The 19,451-nt window shown below is 41.3% G+C and overlaps 1 protein-coding gene across 3 annotated transcripts in view; it reads left to right on the top strand.

The window, feature by feature from the left end:
* Positions 1–19,451, top strand: part of pik3r3b (phosphoinositide-3-kinase, regulatory subunit 3b (gamma)) — a 598,971-nt gene that overhangs the window by 166,320 nt on the left and 413,200 nt on the right. For 2 of the 3 annotated variants that reach the window (XM_072273711.1, XM_072273710.1), the window contains exon 4: positions 3,775–3,852. The exons of the other annotated variant lie outside the window; for it this stretch is intronic. In XM_072273711.1, coding sequence (XP_072129812.1) covers positions 3,775–3,852 — 78 coding nt within the window. The remainder of the gene's footprint in view (positions 1–3,774; positions 3,853–19,451) is intronic. 3 annotated transcript variants of the gene reach the window in all.

The following is a 19,451-nucleotide window of genomic DNA, read 5'->3' as shown; positions in this document are numbered from 1 at the left end:
ACTCTTGAATTCTAATACTCCTCCATATCTTTCTCACTTCCAATTCCCCTCCTTCCGCAGTTCTACACCTTGCTGAGTTTTTGGTCTCTCTGTTGGCCTTCCCCATTCTGATCGCAGACAAACAACTCATTTTTATTCCCCTACGAATTCAACTCAGTGAATTCTGAGCCGACATGATGCTGCTCACCTCTAACCCTGCAGTAAAGACAAACTCCAACATCGAATATGTTGACAAGGGCAGAGCTGTTGTTGATTGGCAAACTGATCTCCATCTCAGTGAGGCCGAAGACCAACTCAGTGCATTTCCTCATGCTTCTCACTGGGCCATGACCCCAACACTGGACATCAGGCCATTGGTTTCCAGTCACTGGCTTCACTTTCTGTGGCGATCCCTCTCCGCAACCTCCTGCCTCATGTTAACCCAGCGCCTCACAGCCCACTTCTGCCTCCTGGCAAAAGTTTACAAGCAGAACTGTCCAGGACATCCCATTACATCAGCTTTTTCTTGCTTCACATACGCAACACTGGGAATCTGCTATAAGTGGAGAGATAATTTCAATTATAGTTGCTGGGGTTGAGGTGGGTATTGGAGAACTTTCAGTTACTGCTTCCTTGTTTCTCTAATGAAGCATGTGACAAAGGAAAGTTTACTGGAGCCCGTGGATGACTTTTGCCCATCTAATTAGTATCCTGACAGCGTTCCACAGGGGCACCCCGGGCTCGTGCACAAGGACGGAAGGTGGAACCTGTATTGCTCAACTACACCCTAGTTTCTTGGGATGTGTGTGGGATCCTCTTCAGCATGAGACACCAATATGTCTTTCTAGAACACATTGCAGAGTGAGGGTGAACATTTAATTATGGTTCTTTATGTTGTCACAAATCATCTTGATCAAATTTAATTCAACCCGTTGGCAATTTACAATTGGATAGTGTTATAGCCTTCAGGTTCAGCAGTGGATAGGACATATTCCAGACTTGGATTTGGGAAGTAACATTATTTGAAGAATCTTAAAGGGGATATGTTTCAGCTCTTACCCTCCTGCAGCAGCCCCAGGGTTGCAGACAATCTTGGATCCCCTGCGCAGTTGATGCAAAATGATGGGTTGTACATTTGTTTTGTCTCAACTGGCAGGCCTTGTGGTTGAGCTTCTGTGCTTGGAGGGCAGGAGCTGATGACACACACACTAACTCTTTTAAGCAGCACCAGATTCCAAATTCAGAAAGTCCTAAAAGGAATGGACGGCTCCTGAATGGCAGCAACACCCACCCACGCGGGTAGACATCTTTCCAACATTTAGAGTTAACTGGTAATATTTTTAACTTTCCACCTGTAAATACTTTTGATGTGGTTTCATTAAGTCATTGCAACAGCAAGGGTCTTAGTCAAATTTGTTACATAGCTAATCCTCAGTGTGAAACTTGCCCTTGGAGGTCATTTCATTGGACTCGTTATGAGGCACATCTGTCTCGAATGCAAATAAAGAGAACTGCAGGTTCCAACGCAAATGTCAGAAGCATTGAATTACAGAGCTTAGACACAAAAGATTCTGCAGATGCAACACACACACACAAAATGTTGGAGGAACTCAGTAGTTAAGGCAGCATCCATAGAAAAGAATGAACAATCAATGTTTCGGGCTAAGACCCTTCATCAGCACTAGTAATGAAGGGGAAAGAAACGGGAATAAGGGGGAGGGGAGGGGGAGGAGTATGGGTACCACCCAGGACATGTTAAGTGAAGCGGGTGGGTGGGGTTGGGGATGAAGTAAGCATCTGGAAGGTGGAGGTAAAAGGTAAAAGGCTGGAGACAAAGTAGTCTGATTGGAGTGGAAAGTGAGTCTCGGAGAAAAGGAAATAGGAGAGGCATGAGGGGGAGGTGTTAAAAGAAGGAAAGCGTAAAGGGGATCCAAAATGGGGAATAGAAAAGGGGAGGGGGAGAAATTACCAGAAGTTAGAGAAATTGATGTTCTAACTTGAGTATGGCCTCATCAGAGCAGTAGAGGAGGCCATGGACCAACGTGCTGGAATGGTAATGGAGATTGGAATTAAAATGGTTGGCCACCAGGAAATCCTGCTTTATGTGGATGGAGCAAAGGTGCTCAACAAAGTGGTCCCCCATCTACGTCTGGTCTCACCAATGTAAAGGAGGCTGCATCAGGAGCATCAGATAGAGTAGGCGACCCCAACAGGTCGCAGGTGAAGTGTAGCCTCACTTGGAAGGACTTTTTGCGGCCCTGAATGGAGGTGAACGAGGAGATGAATGGACAGGTGTTGTACTTCTTCCACCTACAGGAATAGGTTGCAGGAGGGAGAAATAAACTAGGGAATCATGGAGGGAGTGAACCCTTTAGAAAGCAGAGTGTGGGGGCAGGGAAAGATGTGTTTGGTGGGAGGGTCCAGTTGAAGATGGTAGAAGTTGCGAAGGATGATGTGTTGGATGTGGACACTCATGGAGTTGTAGATGAAGACAAGAGGAACACTATCTCTTTTAAGGTGGCAGAAAGATGGGAGTGAGGGTGGATGTTTGGGAAATGGAGAAGATGTGGACAAGGGCAGTATCAATGGTGGAGGAAGGGAAACCCTGTTCTTTGAAGAAAGAGGACATCTCAGATGCCCTGGAAAGGAAAGCTTCATCCTGGGAATAGGTGCAGTGGAGACAAAGGAACTGTGAAAAGGGAATGGAATTTTTTTACAAGAGACTGTGTGAGAAAAAGTGGAGTCAAAATAGCTGTGGGAGTTGGTAGGTTTACAAAAGAGAGTTTGCCTTCACCCCATCCTCTCCCCCTTCCCTCTTCTGCAATTCTCCACTTTGACCCCCCTCTTACCCCTTCTCTTCTCCTCCCCTGCCTATCACCTTGCACTGGTGTCTCTCCTGCTTCCCTTTCTCCCATGGTTCACTCTCCTCTCCTGTCAGATTCCCTTTCCACCTTTCACTTCCCAGCTTCTCACTTCACCTCCTTTCCCCCACCCATCTGGTTTCACCTATCACCTTCCAGCTTGTACCCTTCACCTCCTCCCACCTTCTTATTCTGCCATCTTCCCCCTTCCTTTCCAGTCCTGATGAATGGCACTGACTGTTTATTTATTTCCACAGATGCCTGACCAGCTGAGCTCCTCCAACATTTACTGAACATGCATTCACTCTTCCACATCAGTCCTGTAGTTTACGTTCTACTCTGTTGATGGTTTTCTTGGTGACATTTATTTTTGGTATGCAAAACAAGAAGAATGAGTATAAAACTTGATTAATTGCTTTTGGAGGTATAGAGAATGCTGTGTCTGAAGTCACTGGGGACTTTGAGGGACATGTTAGCACAAATACTATGTATCACAGCAGAGTGCAATTTCTGTGTCCTTCTCATTTTACAACCTGCTGCTGTACAACTTGTTGGACCAATAATTTAATGAATATTTCCCACATACACCAAAAACCTTTAGTGTACTTCCCCAATCCTAAATGTGGCCTTGGCTTAGTAGAAAGTGTAATGACATACATGAAGAGTTTCTGCTTTTACAGACCCAGCGGGAACCATCCACAGTAAAAGATCACTGGAAGAACACTGTTGGTGGAGGTGAGAGCCTTGAAAGTGTAGAAACCCATCAATGGCAGCCACCTTCCACCTATCTGATCTTGAAAAGTTCTGTAGCGTCAGTGGCTGTGGTTCTTGTTAGGTACACCAGGTTAAACCCCAGGATTGTTGATTGATAAACTCACACAATGCAGTGACCTTATTTCCATCAGAAGTGAACTCTGTTTACTCTCCCTGACAGGTACAGAAAGTGAAAGCCTCTACCGGCCTCCTCCTGGCTCACACAATGGCTTGCAGATCAAGGAAGCTCTTGAAATTGGTAAGACATTAAGGGCTTCTAAACGCTTTAAATTAATTATTGTTTTCATTTGCAAAGACTGGAATTGACTTCCTCAAGATAAGGTGGATTTTCTTTCCTCCGTATTGTTCTCCTACTATGATACACTTATCTCCATGTGGGTTAAAAGCCTTGTGGTTACTTGTCCAAAGTGGGAATATTTCATCTTCAAGCATAAATAGTACTTGTTTATTTACTAAGTTTTATAAATATTAATAAAGTAGAAACCATGGCACATTCTCTCTTGCATTGCCCTCCTGTAGTCATCTGTAATGATAAGAGTTCTCCTGCCTCAAGTCCCGCAACACACAGAATGAGAATCAAATGAGACTCTCCTGTTTTGAATGTTTGGTTATATTGAAACTGAACTGCATTCTTTTGTGACCTCCATGATGTAATTTCATGCAAAATCATTAGCAGAAGGGAGTTGTAGACTGAATGTGAGTTCCATAATGCCCACAATTTACTTTAAAGTTTGTCACGTGTCTGATATGCTAAAATGCACATGACCCTGACAAGAAGTTCAAAGGCATAGACACACTGAGCTGGAATACACACAAAGGGTTTTGGGCAAACGTGTGACTCACAGACAACACGGGCGCTCCCTGATTCACCTTGTGGCTGTTTACCGTTGTGGATTTCTAAGTTAGATGCCCCTTTGTTGTCCAAGATAAAATCCCTGCCCCTGTTTCACCCCACACAGTCTGCTTGAGCTCCGTCCTGTCGTCTCTCTTCCAGGTCCATTCAAGCTCCAGCCACCCTGCTGGGTTCTCACCCACTATGTCCTTTCGCTGCTGTTTTTTTCCTCCTGCCTGCTACCTCTGCGCCTTCACTCTGTCATCACGCTGACTACTCGGGCTTCACCCTCCCTCACATCATTCTGTGCCACTTCCAATTGCCCTGCTCTCCTTGCTTCTCCCTGTGACCGATGATAACTGCACCTTCCTTGTTTACTTGCCCCCTTTGCTCTGTTCATTCTTGCTCTGAGTTCACCCTGCATCTTGTGCCCCTTTCAAGTCCACTTGGGTTTCATTCTACTGGGTCCACACCCAGTGTGTCAGAGTCACTTTGCATCATCCTGTCTCTCTGCACATCTCACTGCTGTCCTCTACCTCTGTGTTCCACCTCATTCACTCTCTCATCACACTGCCTTCTTCACCAGATCGAGCTTCACCCTCCCTGATGCACTGGCTCATCACCCTGCCCCTCCTCACGTGCTGGTCACCTTGCTCTGCCCGGTTCAGCCCATGGCCGATTCCTTCCCACTGTCCGTACCTGGTTCACCTTACCAACTCTATCTCCATCCGTATTCCTGGCTCAGCCTGCATGGTTTACTTGTGCTATATCTTGTAGTGTCCCTTTACAATCTGCTTGAGTTCCACCCTACTGGGTCTGCATCCAGCCTGTCTTCATCTGTTGCCTTTCCTTCTCTCCCATGGCCCACTACCTTCTCAGCCAGTTTGCGTTCAGCCTCCCTGGCCCACTGGCTCACTAACCTACACTTACTTCCCAGTTCTCTTCCACTTTACCCTACTGAAACTTGTAGCGGGATTGTTTAACTACGATGTACCCTAACCGGCCGCCCATTGTCTATCAATGCACCTTTTACACTGCTTGCTATTCAACTAACAGGCAATTGGCCTTAAAACAAAATCGTCATTGAGCCAGGGACTTTCATTGCAATGTGATATTTGTGCTGAAGTTAGTTTTCTTGCATTAAAGGAGCCAAATAAATGTGGCTATTGTCATGATGAAAGGCAGTGTCTTAATTTAATACATCCACAGAGATCTCTTTTGTTCCTGACAAGCTACAGTAGAATGTTTGCAGGGCTGATACCAATATCCCACTGCAACATCAGTGAAAACCTAGAGAAACCGAATAAATAGCTGCTAGGTTACCTGCCAGACTTGCGCAGGGATCAGGACAACCACCATGATAATTTTGAGCTGTTTTGGCTTCTATTATTTATTATTGTTCTTCAGCATGTGGTAAATACCAATTTATTCACTCTATTATGTATGGAGTAAGGAGATTGACAACTTGCTGTCTCGCTGTGTGATGTGGAGAAGTAGTTTGCAGTAATTGCTGTTGCCAGGCCTGGGTGTGATGAAGGGGAGCAGGCCGCAGCCAGCTCAGTCCTGCTGAGTTACAGTGGAGAGACAGCTAGGTGATAAGTACAAGTGAGTGAGTTAGAAAATAATTAGTTTGAAAAATCCTCTTTTAAAAATGTTTCAAGCAGATTATAAACTGAATTATCATTTGTCATTGAGGAAAAGTAAGAAATACATCAATCAAAGTGGTGTTTTATTGGCCCGTGCTAAGACTGGGTCACACAAGTGAGGCCGGAACATTCCGATTGCAAAGCACGAGGTCTAAGTACAAAGGGACTGCTAACCTGCTGGAGTCCTTGCTCTGTGAGTGAGATGTTTCATTGTGGGCAGCTCGTCAACCTGGCCAGTACAGATATTGGGATCCCTCCATACTCATGGGCATGTGCAAGAATTTCAATTTGCCAGCTTTGGAAGCATATGTGTGTCAGGCAGCCATAAAACTGTGTGGATGTGTTCACAAGTAACTATAGCTTTGTGTTACACGGTAAATATTGTTGAAGGGCCTTTGCTGCTCTTTGCCCGTTACATCTTGTGCACTCCTAATACTAACATTCTAAACATTTTGGGAATCACATGGTAGCCCACACAACATTTCTCAGCTTGTCAGATCTTACTTTGTGCAAATTATTAGCAGCAGTAAATGCATTTCCAATACTACGGCGCATTCTTGTCTGTGAAGCACTTTAGAAAGACATCATATGCATAGACATTTACCTCTGTTTTCAGATCTTGCGGCACTACATATTTAGCCTCACTTCCATGTGGGCATAAGCCATAGGAGCAGAATTAGGCCATTTGGCCCATCGAGTCTAATCCACTATTCCGTCATGACTGAGTTATTATCCCTTTCAACTCCATTCTCCTACCTCACCCCGTAACCTTTGGGAAATATACTAATCAAGAATCTATCAGTCTCCGCTTTAAATATACCCAAATGACTTGGCCTCCACAGCCATCTACGGCAATGAATTCCATAGATTCACTACCCTCTGGCTAAAGAAATTCCTCCTGATCTACACTAAAGATGAACCCTTACACAGTTTGCACAGAGGTGAATTTCAGAGCAATGATGACAACTGTAATCAATAACATCTTTAAAAAATGTGCAATCACTACTTTCATCTTCTTTATCAAAGTAGGTACTACACTTGATAAGGTCTTTACAGATGATGTCAAGGGCATATTCTTTCTGTAATAACTGACTAACTACACACATGAATGAAAAATTGGGGTGCTGGTATGACAAGGTGAATCTTGCCTTTGCGTTATCGTGATCAACTCATTTCTTGTACTGCATATATATACTGACTGAATAGTCTTTTCGATTGATTATGGAAGCTGAGCCTTCCTCTTGCAGATACTTGTTGCCCAGTACCAGACGTTACATGGCAATTTTCATCATAAATTGGATGATTCATACATGATGTAAAAATGTAACATCCTGTGCTTTTTATAATTTCAAGGGGACTTGATTGTCTTTGTAAATGAAAGACTCACTCAGAGTAAATGTCAGGTGCTGGGTTTCACAGATGTTGTGAGGTAGGGCTCTGACTGTTTGCCTTCTGACACTAAATTCATGCTCTGGTGTTTCTAACTTTACCTCGTCAACCTAAAGTGTACTTTTGTTGTTATGATTGCGGATAGGTGGCTGGAATAGACCAAATTGCCCTAATCAGGATCTGGGCCCCAACGTTCTGCTATAGCAAAGATTAAATCAGAATTTTGCTCTTGGGGGCACCACAACTCTCTGGGGCATGTACCAAGATATTACTAGAGAAAATCTTTGGAATAAGTTCTTTCTGGTTTAAGTGAAGCATAGAGAAGCTGTGTCTTGTCCAATGGTAATCACAACCCAAGTATTCAATGTTGCCACCATGTTTCCCGAATTGTGGATAGTGTGGCAACCTTTCGTTCATCAAAGTGGAAATATTTGGTTCAATTCCATGCTGCACTGAAATTACACCCAAATATAATCTCCCTCATTTATGAGAGCAACAGAGACTTCCATTAACAAAATCTTCTCATTCATTTGTGATGTCAATTAAGACTTTTTTGAAGACATATCTATGACCTACTTGGACCATTAACACTGTAGGTTGAAATGAAAGGAGCATTAAATTTTTGATAGGAATTAAGTAAACTAGTAGATGTTTAAAGAAAATGTTTATGATCCACTGGGAATTGACATATTTCTTAATACTTCACGTAAATTAATTGAAGTTTACAACAGAGATTTGCACCATTTGACCATTAACTGTTCTCTGCCTGTGATTCTATTCCATGTAAGCTTTTCTGTTAAATACTGCACTTGAAAATAGGCGGGTGGAACATGTCAAGTTGATTGTGGCGATGCTTGGGATGGGCTGATGGCAGAGGCTGCCAGAGAGTCTGATAATAGTATTCCCGAAACTGATTAACAGGAAGGAACTGCTATTCATCAGCTGAGAGACCAGTCTCAGTTATCTTCACAAAGGATGCAAAGCATCATTTAAAAGATGCTGCAATCAAAGATTCATCTTGCTCAACCAGCATCCCTCTGATCATTGTAAAATCATTGCCCCGTAAGCTACCTGTGGCATGCTAACCTTAAACTCCAAAGTTTCAGGGGTACATGTTTCCAATTACCATTCCAGAAAGGCAAATAAGCCCCTACCTGAAATAACAAACATTATTATCTGGTTTTGTCTTCATGCAATGCCCGTTGTGATTGTATTGATCTATTTTAACACATCTGTGAGCAACCTGACAACATTGGTGTGAGATGCTGCAAACTGCTGTGAACCCTTTAGAATGGAAATATTGTCGTCCCAGGCTTCCCAGTCCTAAGAGTATGAATGGGACAGAGTCACTTTGTCACACATTGCATGGAAGTCATGCTGAGCAAAAACAAAGGTTCCTGAAGGAGCAGTAATGTAATGCCACCACTGTCCTGGAGATATGTCAAACTCTCCACTGGTATTAGCCACAGGACTGTGGTTACTAATCGGTGGGATATTGGAGCTTTCAAAAGTGTGCACTTTCTAATATACTGGGGGGACCCAATCATATACCCTTTAGTTTGAGAAGTTGCGCTGTAAATTTGGCAATCTTTTTGATAGCTTAAATTACAGCTGCAACTATAAAGGTCCATTATGCACATCTCTTTCATAAGTACAGCTGGATAAATCACTATCACATTATACCTACAGTATAAACAACCTGTCACACATATAGCTATAGAGATCACAGTCGCATATGCATTCATAGACTTCACCATCACATCTGTATTTATTTAGATGTGACGGTGAAATCACATCTATTCAATTCAACATCAAATCAATTCCATTGTTAAAGAGAGCCCTGTCATATCTGTATACATATAGGTCCCAGTCGTACCAATGGCTATAGAGGTTCTAATCTCATTCTTAATGACTGAAGGTGGTGGAACAGCCGGAGATGCTGCCTCACATCTCTGGGGATCTGCATTCATTCCTGAACTCAGGTGGTGCCTGTGTGAAGTTTGCACATCATCGCTGCAGCCACATACGGTAGCTCAGGGCTAACAACTCTGACTGCTAAAACAAAACTGCAATGAAGAATCCTTCTGCATCTGCGTGTGATGGTGTTCTGTGACTCCACCCAGGGCCTGCATGACTGACAGTAGTGAAAACTGAGAGGAAGCCACTGGCATGATGAAGGAAGCCCTGACCACCGCCAGAGGTGGAGGACCTTCATTGCTGCCCTAAATGCTAGTGGCGTAATGGGCAGAAAATAAGTTCCGTCTCCTCCCATGTCCCAAAGGCATGCAGGGACATAAAATAGTTACTGTAAATTAACACTTAGTGTAGGCAAGTATCAAAAGAATCAAAGGGGAACTGATGGGTATGTATGAGCAAATAAATTGGAAACATAGAATAGTACAGCACAGTACAGGCCCTTCGGCCCACAATGTTGTGCTGACCCTCAAACCCTGCCTCCCATATAAGCCCCCACCTTAAATTCCTCCATATACCTGTCTAGTAGTCTCTTAAACTTCACTAGTGTATCTGCCTCCACCACTGACTTCTGACCACTGACCAGTGCATTCCACGCACCAACCACTCTCTGAGTAAAAAACCTTCCTCTAATATCCCCCTTGAACTTCCCACCCTTACCTTAAAGCCATGTCTTCTTGTATTGAGCAGTAGTGCCCTGGGGAAGAGGCGCTGGCTATCCACTCTATCTATTCCTCTTATTATCTTGTACACCTCTATCATGTCTCCTCTCATCCTCCTTCTCTCCAAAGAGTAAAGCCTTAGCTCCCTAGGGAATAGGGAGCTCCCATAGAAGGTGTAAGGAAATAAGGAAGGAGAAATGGGACTGATGGGTTTAGATTGCTGGGAGCTAGTATGGACCTTATGGTGTATGATCTCCTACACATCATGATATGTAAATTAACATCCACAACAGCAGAGTTCCTAGTCACGTCCATAGCTATAGAGGTCACAGTAAATTCCACATCTACAGAGATCCCAGTCACATCCTAAAGACATCCATACCTACAGGTATCCCAAAACCATCCAATTATTGCATCATCAATGTACAATACTTGGTATGGCTGAAGTAAAGGCTCAAGGATAATGACTCATAATCAGGATATTTTTTAGCAGCATATATTTTAGGTATTTTATTGGTAGTGGTACGTGGTTAGACGATTCGGAATCATATGGATTTTCATTGTGGGATTGGAGAGAAATGGTTTTCATCTAGTCCTTGCCTGTATTTCCTCTGACTTTTGCTGAGGAGCATGGTAAAAAGCAGCTTATAGATTCAGTGTAAAACTCAATACCACCAAGAAGCAAGTGAAGATTACATTCTTTTGTCAAGAGGGAAAAGAACTCAGGGCTGTTAATATTCACTGTTTCAGCCTTGAGGACATTCTTATAATTCTAATCATCTGCCCTGTCTCCTGGAGGATGGATGTTGGGAATCCCAATAAGCAGGCTAATAAAAGCTCTGTTCACCACTTGCTCCCATATAATTCAATGTACTTGTTACTTATGGAATGTAATGAATTTGATTTGTTCCTCTGGCTGGTTGAATGTTTGCTTGTGTACAGTACCAGCTTGAAAAGAGCAACGATGCAGATTCCAGATTGCAATATATCACAAATCAGATAACTATTGGTTTCAAGATCTATTCCCTCTGTAGGACTGGGAATAACCCGATGACAAGGGACTGTGCTTGCTGTTAGAAGCTAATCATACTTTATTCTATAAATTTAACAAAAACACGTTAACTTATGAATTAGTGACAGTGATCTTTGGGTGCTGAATGATTCAGCTCATAGGAACTCCATGCATTCTTCTATTTCTTCCTAGGCAGTTCCTCGGGATTGAGGATATTTATTCTGTCCAGTTTAATGGGTTCTCATTGCTTCATAGAGTCATACAGACAGAAACAGTCCATGTTAAGTATCAAGTATCTATCCATACTAATCCCATTTTCCAGCACTCAGCCAGCGGCCTCCTAATGTTATGGCATTTCAAGTGCTCATCTAAGTACTTAAAATGTTGCCAGAGGACCTGTCTCCACCAGCCACTTAGGCAACGTATTTCAGATTCCAACCACCTTTGGGTGTACACTTTCTTCCTAGAAATCTTTTATTTCTTATCCAAAACTCATGCCTTCTGGTTATAGGGAGCCCTGCAACAGGAAAAGGTTTCTCCCTCTCTCCCCTCCACTAAACCATTCCCTCATTATCTGCGCCTATTCCATAGATAACAAACCTATCCTTTCCGGTCTTTCTTCATAACGGAAACATTTCATTCCAGACAAGATCTTGCAACCTCTTCAGTGCAATGACATTTTTGCTGTAGCGTAGTGATCAGGAATACACACAGGATGTCCTCCAACTAACAGTTATTATGTTTGTACCATTATGGCTCTACTCTTCTATTCTATGCCTCTAACGAATGCAAATATCCCATATGTCAATTTACTAACGTCGGCTTACCTGTTGGAATTCTTGGATGTGTGCTCCAAGGTTCTTTGATTATTCATGAATTACTAGGTCCTTCCATTTATTGTGTCCATCCTCACCTTATTAGTCCTCCAAAATATATCACTTCACCTTTTTTTTTAAGAATGAAATTCCATTTACTATTTCTCTACTTATCTTACCGACTGACCAAGGCCATTATATAGCCAAAATCTGCCTTTCTCACTATCAATAATAATTATCAATCTTTGGGTCATCTATGAACTTCTTAATCACTCCTCCTACATCATAGGCAGATGATTAATGTTCAAAAGGCAGCAAGAGCCCAAGCACTGGTCCGTGCTGTACATCACTGATCACAGGCTTTCAAGATGCAAAATTAACCCTTGTTCATCATGTTCTTTGGGTACAAGGGGTGGGGCACAGTAGCATAGTGGTTAGCACAGCACTTAACAGTTGTGGTGACAGGGGTTCATTTCCCGCCACTACCTGTAAAGAGTTTGTCCATGCTCCCTGTGACCACATGGGTTCCTCCTCGTGCTCTGGTTTCCTCCTACATTCCAAAGGCATACTGGTTAGTAGGTCAGTTGGTCATTGTAATTTATCCCGTGATTTGACTAGCATTAAATTGGAGTTGCTGCCAGCGCAGCTCAAAGGGCTGTAAGGGCCTATTCCGCATTGTACGTTGAAATAAAAAAATAAATAAAATGTTTTCTTACCTTCTAGGTCTGTCCATGTACTGACTATGTCAACTGCATTCATTAACACAATGAGTTTGTTGAAGAAAGTGACTGTAACGAATCAGTTGCTACCTTTCCAAGTGCTAATTAACCTCAAGGTCAGAACTATTTTCATTAATTTCCTTACTACTGAGGAGGCTAATGGGATGAAGTAAGGAACTGCAGTCTCTACCACAAGCAAGTGGGACAAGTAGTGGCTGATCAGATGATAGTGGGGTCCTTTTCTTCTGCTGCTTATACAGGAACATGAATACATGGATGTGTGGTTCACAATGCCAGCCCAAAGAATTTTTTTTCTCCACTCTGGATGATTTTGGGTAGAAGAATGCTAGGAAATGGTGAGGATGTGCATTCATAGGGATGGTGCTGAACTTCTACCAAAACCAGGATGAGGGAATGTATCCTGTTCTAGCTACTCTGTATTGGCTTTCTGTGTCTTTTAGAATTGACTTTAAAGTTCTCTTACTTGCTTTTGAAGTTCTTAATGGCCTGGGACTGAAGTGCATCACAGAATTGTTTTTGTTTTATAATCTTGCTTGAGCTCTCCAATCTTCTTCCACTGGTCTCTTAAATTTAAACAATCTCCCTCAAAAGGTAATTGGCAGGTCAGCTTTTTTGAACTACGCTCCTAAACTGTCGAATTCAATGCTTAAAACTACAAGAGATGCAGACTCAGTTGACATTTTTAAACACCAGTTCAAGACCTCGCTTTTAAGTAATATCTTTTTGTTTTTTTATTTTCATTTTATTTTATTTCTTTTTTATTGTTTGTACTATTATCCTATTGTAAAGCACTTTGCTCTACATCATCTGTATGAAAAGTGCTCTATAAATAAAATTATTATTTTTTTCTCAAGGAGGTTTTGAAAGAATTTGGAATGGAGTGTTTGTTTCTTGAAGTCTGGTGTCAAGTATATGAGCAATATTTTTTGGCCAACAGAGTCAGCTGAGTGTAACTGGGGATGTTGGCCCTGGAGAGTATTCTACCACTGGTTCGCTGGTCATTCCAAAGACCTTGGAAGATTTTGCAGAGACAGTCTTGCATGTGACATGAGGTGAACTCTGGTAATTTGCCATCCTACGAGTTATCGCAAGATCTCCAGCAGGGTAATGCTAAAAGAGACCTACAGATACCAGTCTCAAAGATATCACCACCAGGCTCAAAGACAGCTTCTATCCCACTGTTATCAGATTCCTAAACCTACCTCTTGTACAATAAGATGAATTCTTGGCCTCACAATCTATCTCGTTATGATCCTACACTTTATTGTTTGCCTGCACTCACTCTTTCAGTAGCTTATACATTTTATTCCTGAATGTTCTTTTACCTTAATTCTAGCTCAGTGCACTATATAACAACTTGATCTGTACGAACAGCATGCAAGTCAAGCTTTTTACTGCATCTTGCTACATGTGATGATAATAAGCCAAAACTAATACCAAAGCCAAAAACCAATAGGATTGATGAAACTGACAAGAGGTTCCTTAGGGTGTAATAATTAGTCTCATATGAAATAACACAGTGAGTAGAAGGAGAGTGGTGAAGGCTGAAGCAGTTACCCACAGACATGTAGCATTTAGAATCAATGATCAAAGCTGTATTCTCTGAGAAAAGTACAATATAGTGTGTAAATCAATTGGACTCTCTCTGAATGAGACTGACTGAAGTTTTGTAAAATGCTGAAGTTTCTCTTCAGTGTAACGTTCCAGTGATATGTGGCACAGAACACCTATTACATTTCTCAGATGTGGCGTTATGTAGAACAACAGCAGAGGTAACAGGAATGAGTGACCATGGATATACAGTGGATTCTAGTTAATTGGCCACTGGTTAATCAGAGCAATTGCTTATTTGGCACAACTCTTAAAGAAGAAAACCAATTCCAGAAAATTGCTGGGATTCCCTTTGTTTATTTAGGACACAGTGCCGCTTAATTGGGGCAGGAGGTTTGCTGAACAGGTTCTAACTAGCGTCAGTCAGATGCACTTGTGTGGGTGTTAGATGCTACACCATACTAAAAACGAGCAGTTTTTAAATAGTATCAATTGCATGTGCTTGTTTTCAAAAATAGTGATTTTTGTCGCCGATAGTTGCCAAGAAATAAGCAGTAAGAACTGCTTTGCTCACTGCTGTTTCAAGCATTCAGGCTTGGAGAGGCCAGAAATGGCCGGAAGTGAAAATGAATCAATTTCATAGTTAGAAACTATGAAGAATTTAAAGGTATCTAATAACAATCATCTTGAATGTTGCAATGAAAGTGTAGATTTGGAGGATGCAGTCCATTATCTGCACTAGGTGTTTGCTCTGATTTTGTTCATTTACAGTCAATCAAAAGAACACCATCAATAACGATTAGGAACTAATACACAGTTTTATAGTACAGTAGTACTATTTGTGGTATTCTAATTTGTTCTGCATTTCATTGAAAGACATAATTTGGTATAGAGTTTGTCTTTTTCATTTTCTTAACTATTTCCATAAAACCTCAGCTAATGGGTGTATTTGCTTTATTGGGCCAAAATGTACTGGTCCCAATGTGACCCAATTAACCGAATCCACTGTATTCACTTTCCCATGGATTAGCAAGTAATAAGAAAGGCAAGCTGAGATTCAGTGAAAATGGAATATTGCCCGAGGAATTGGTAGCCCAAGAACTGAAGAATTTCCAAACTTTCATTGTAGCTAGTGGTAGAACCATGGGAAATCGGTTAACATGCTTGATTAATATATCCCTCCAAGATGTGAGCAGCAACTGTGGTGGGGCTAGGCCATTGAGTGAAGTGGGAGAGGGCGCTGGAAAGGGATGCATAGTGACTTTCCAGGTGTTGGTGGATTTTTACAATGTCTGGGTCACCAAATAGACCATTTATTGATGTTACTCAAAAAGTAATTTCTTCCTGGTTTCCTTATGCAAATGGTCAGGCATCTGAAGAGAATTACTTAAGGTGCCTGCCACCTCCCCTTTGGCCTCCGCCAAAGATGCTTCAGTATTCCCCAGTCAGCCTATCATCAGAAATATGTGATTGTGGAATGCTAACTTTCCTCTGCAACCATTTTCATCAGATGTATCCCAGAATGGAGATCTTCACTCCCCCTTCCTACAACTGATGTACAAGCTCACTCTTCCTTTCTGAATGTGCAGCATATATACTTTTTTAAAAATCACAAGTATTTGATTGTATCAGCTCAGTAACTTTGAGTCCACATTTAAAAATTAATCTGTACAGAGTCTGAAATCCTTTTGTGATCTTGTATTTCTGTCAGCTCTGAGATTCCTTTAAAAACTGGCTTTGCTGATGCTGTGTGGCCAAAATATGTGGATGTTTGAAAGTGCTTCAAGGCACAGGCAGCTATCGTGATTTAAAAACCTATAAATCTCTTGCAGAGTCGAGAGAGGAGAGTGGAGGTCAGTGAGAGGGAGCGCTGTTTCAATTCATTTTGAAACGATAGCCTTTGTTGGCCTACAGCAAGTGATAGTTTGATCTGTTTCCAAGTTGTATCTCTTTCCCTTTGATCCGCTCTGTCAACTCTGGGTCAGCTTCGTAAACTCTAAATCAGCAATGCACATTTCTCTGCAACTAGAATGGCACAGGAAAAGGACCAAGGGGAGCCAAGTTCATTACTGAAATAAAAGTGGTGGACTCCTTCAAAATGGAAAATGGTCAGTCAGTGCATTATACAACAGTGTATATTAATATCACTGTATATCCTGGTATTTTGTAACATTTAACAATCCAGTCTGATCTATTTTCTTGTGTACAGTTTTCGCCATGATGCTTTTCTCATTTATGTTTTATCTGGATCTAATAGCTGAATATTTGCAGTTAGCCACTAGGGGTTGCTGCTTTATCAGAGTTACAGCCAGCCATTTATCATTTTCCGGCACATCATTTTGGTTTCCCAGTAAAGCTCGATTGTGTAATAATTAAAATATATTGTCTTTGCATTAGTGTTATAGCAGAAATTCCCCTTCCAGGAAACCATTCATGTGCTACTAATTTATATGTGAAAAGGATTTTTCCGATCAGAGCTTGTGAGAACCACTGGAGAGAAATGCATATCTCTGGAACTGTAGCCCTTTCCCATCTGGCACCTTCAAGACAGGAGGCCACCTGGGGATTAAAAAAATACCTTTGATCTTGCTCTTTTTTCTGGAATATCTGTATATTCTTTTCCTCTACCATGTGCTTGTAGAGTAATAAATGTCTGTGTAACTCTGATTTCCAGAACTTCATGAATGCACATATCACTGCTGATTAATAGGATAACTGATTTGCTTGAAACTCTGATTCTTAAAATATATTTGGCAGAGGAAAGGTTAATCAAATGGTTATGTGATTTAAGGATTTTAAACTGAGTCTAGACATCAAATTAACTAATTGTTTTAGCGATTTCAAAAATAACATACAGCCTGGGTAAAAACTGTTCACACCACAGAATAAAAGCACAAACTACCAGTGTCCTAAGCAGTCCACCAATAGTTGCCCACAGATTGTTAAACACATGCATTTGTTATACTGAAAAGGTAATAACAGGCATCTGTTCTATGCATTTGATGATAGATGTCTGTAAAGGTGTTTTAAATCTGTGTTTACTGACAGAAAATGGATGTTACTTACTTGCCCTGATTTACACATGAATAGCACTAAATCTTAATTTCCTCTATGGTCTTCAATGTGTGCCGTGTCTGAGTGTACCTTTCATACACAAGTGCCAATGTAAATTGTGAGTGTCAAAAACTTGTTCGCTCATATTTCCCAGTAAGGGGCTAGCTGTTTCTACAATAACCTGCACTGTACACTTCCACGCAGGTGCTATCTGTCTCAAAGGGCAGGTTGTTTCAGTAAGGAAAGACTTTATTTAAATGTCCAGTCTTTGGAAATAAGAAAAAAAAACTTAAGCAAATCCACCATGAATCTCAAATGTGCTTCATAGTCAATAAAGTGTTTTTTTTAATTTGGAGATACTGCACGGTCCAACGAGTCCACACTGCCCAATTACAACCATGTGACCATTTCACCACAAAACGCATATACTGTCCTATCGAAACTAGCGTAGACAGAGGAAACCCCCATGGTCACGGGGAGAATGTACAGACAGCACCGGGAATTGAACCCAGGTCATTGGTGCTGTAATAGGGTTACACAGCGCTCTCTAAAGTATAACCATTGTTATTCTTGATCATTGTTATCTGTGACAAAAGATTTGGAAAACAATATTTGCTTAGCAAGGCCTGCTAGCAGCAGCGAATTGGGGAGTGACCAGGAAAGAGGGAGATGCTCAGTTCTTCACTGTTCTATGTACAGTACTGCTTACTGTCTAATTTCAGGTATACTAAACACTGAATAATTCTCTAGCTACGGTGAAGCTGCGCTTCCTGAAGTTTGCAGAGTCTAATTTTTTGCTAACCAAATATAGGCTTCACTCAGTCAAATTCTTAATTGATATTTGGTCAGGGAATATCACAGATTCAACTTCCACTGTAGGAGAACCTTGTATTCTCAGTTTATTTTGCATTTGTAACAATGTGCATTGTACATAAAATAGATCCATGTACAGATGTTAAGATCCTAGTCATACCAACTAAGCAACAAAAACTTATTCTGAAGAACTAGTCAAGATTCAGAAGTTTATTTGTTTAAATTTAAAGATAATGCATGGGCAATTTGTACTGTTACATATAGTGGATTCTGGTTGATTGGGAAGCATCAGGCCCACAACATGTTGGCCCAATTAACTGGCTGCCCCAATCAGTCAAAGTTTCAGGGATGTAGTTAAAAAGGTATAAAAAAGACAAACTTACCATTTAACTGAGTAATGAATTATGTATTTAAATGAAATACAGAACAAATTAGAACACCACTAGTATTACCACGATAAAATATTCTTAGTTTCTAATAGTTATTGATGGAAGAATTCATCTAGTGTACGCTGCTGCATTCTTTTGATTGACTGTAAATGAACAAAATCAGTGCAGACACCTAGTGCAAATAATAGACTGCCTTCATTGCCTTTCTGCATGAAGTAGTGTTGTAATCCAACAATAAATTTCCTGGCATCCTGGCATCGCATAATGCCCATTCTCCTCGCAGTTTATCTTGCTGCTGTATCAAGCGTGCAATTGTAGACTCCAGTTATTTTTGCCAGCCGACAATGAGTGGAGTTAAGCGGATAGCTTTTAATTTGGTCCAGTGGGGTAATTTTTTTCAGCTAGTGACAAATCTTTTTGTGGCATCTTGACAAGAGACTGAATTTTTTAAAGTCAAATAAAAAAAAACAAAATTATAAATACATACTCCTTTTTGAATTGGCATCCATCGGCCCAAATGGATAACTTAACATAAGCACATGCAACTAATGCTGCTTAAAAACTATTCACTCCAAGCATGATGTAGTATCCAATGGCCACACAAATGCACTCAACTGCTGCTAGTTAGAACCTGTCTGGCAACATTTTCCTGGCCCAATTAAGCAGCATAGTCTCCCAAATAAACAAAGGGAATGCCAACTATTTTCTCAATTAGTTTTTGTTCTTTGAGTTTTCCCAAATAGGCAGATGCCCCGATTAACCAATGGCCCATATAACCAGAATCCACTGTATTTTCTTCACATTGTGAGACCGCTAGAATAGCAGAAGTGTAAATGAGTCACTGCTTCATCTGTAGAGGCTGACTGGATGGTCGGAAAAGAGGCACAGAGACAGGGAGATGGTGATTGATTTTAGGAGGAAGAGGATTGTGACGAGTCCTGTATACATTCTGGGAGAAGT

The sequence above is a fragment of the Mobula birostris genome, chromosome 12, assembly GCF_030028105.1.
Source record: "Mobula birostris isolate sMobBir1 chromosome 12, sMobBir1.hap1, whole genome shotgun sequence".
In the NCBI taxonomy this organism is placed as follows: Eukaryota; Metazoa; Chordata; class Chondrichthyes; order Myliobatiformes; family Myliobatidae; genus Mobula; species Mobula birostris.
Note: the sequence above shows the minus strand (reverse complement) of the source record. Positions and strands in the feature narration are given on the sequence as shown.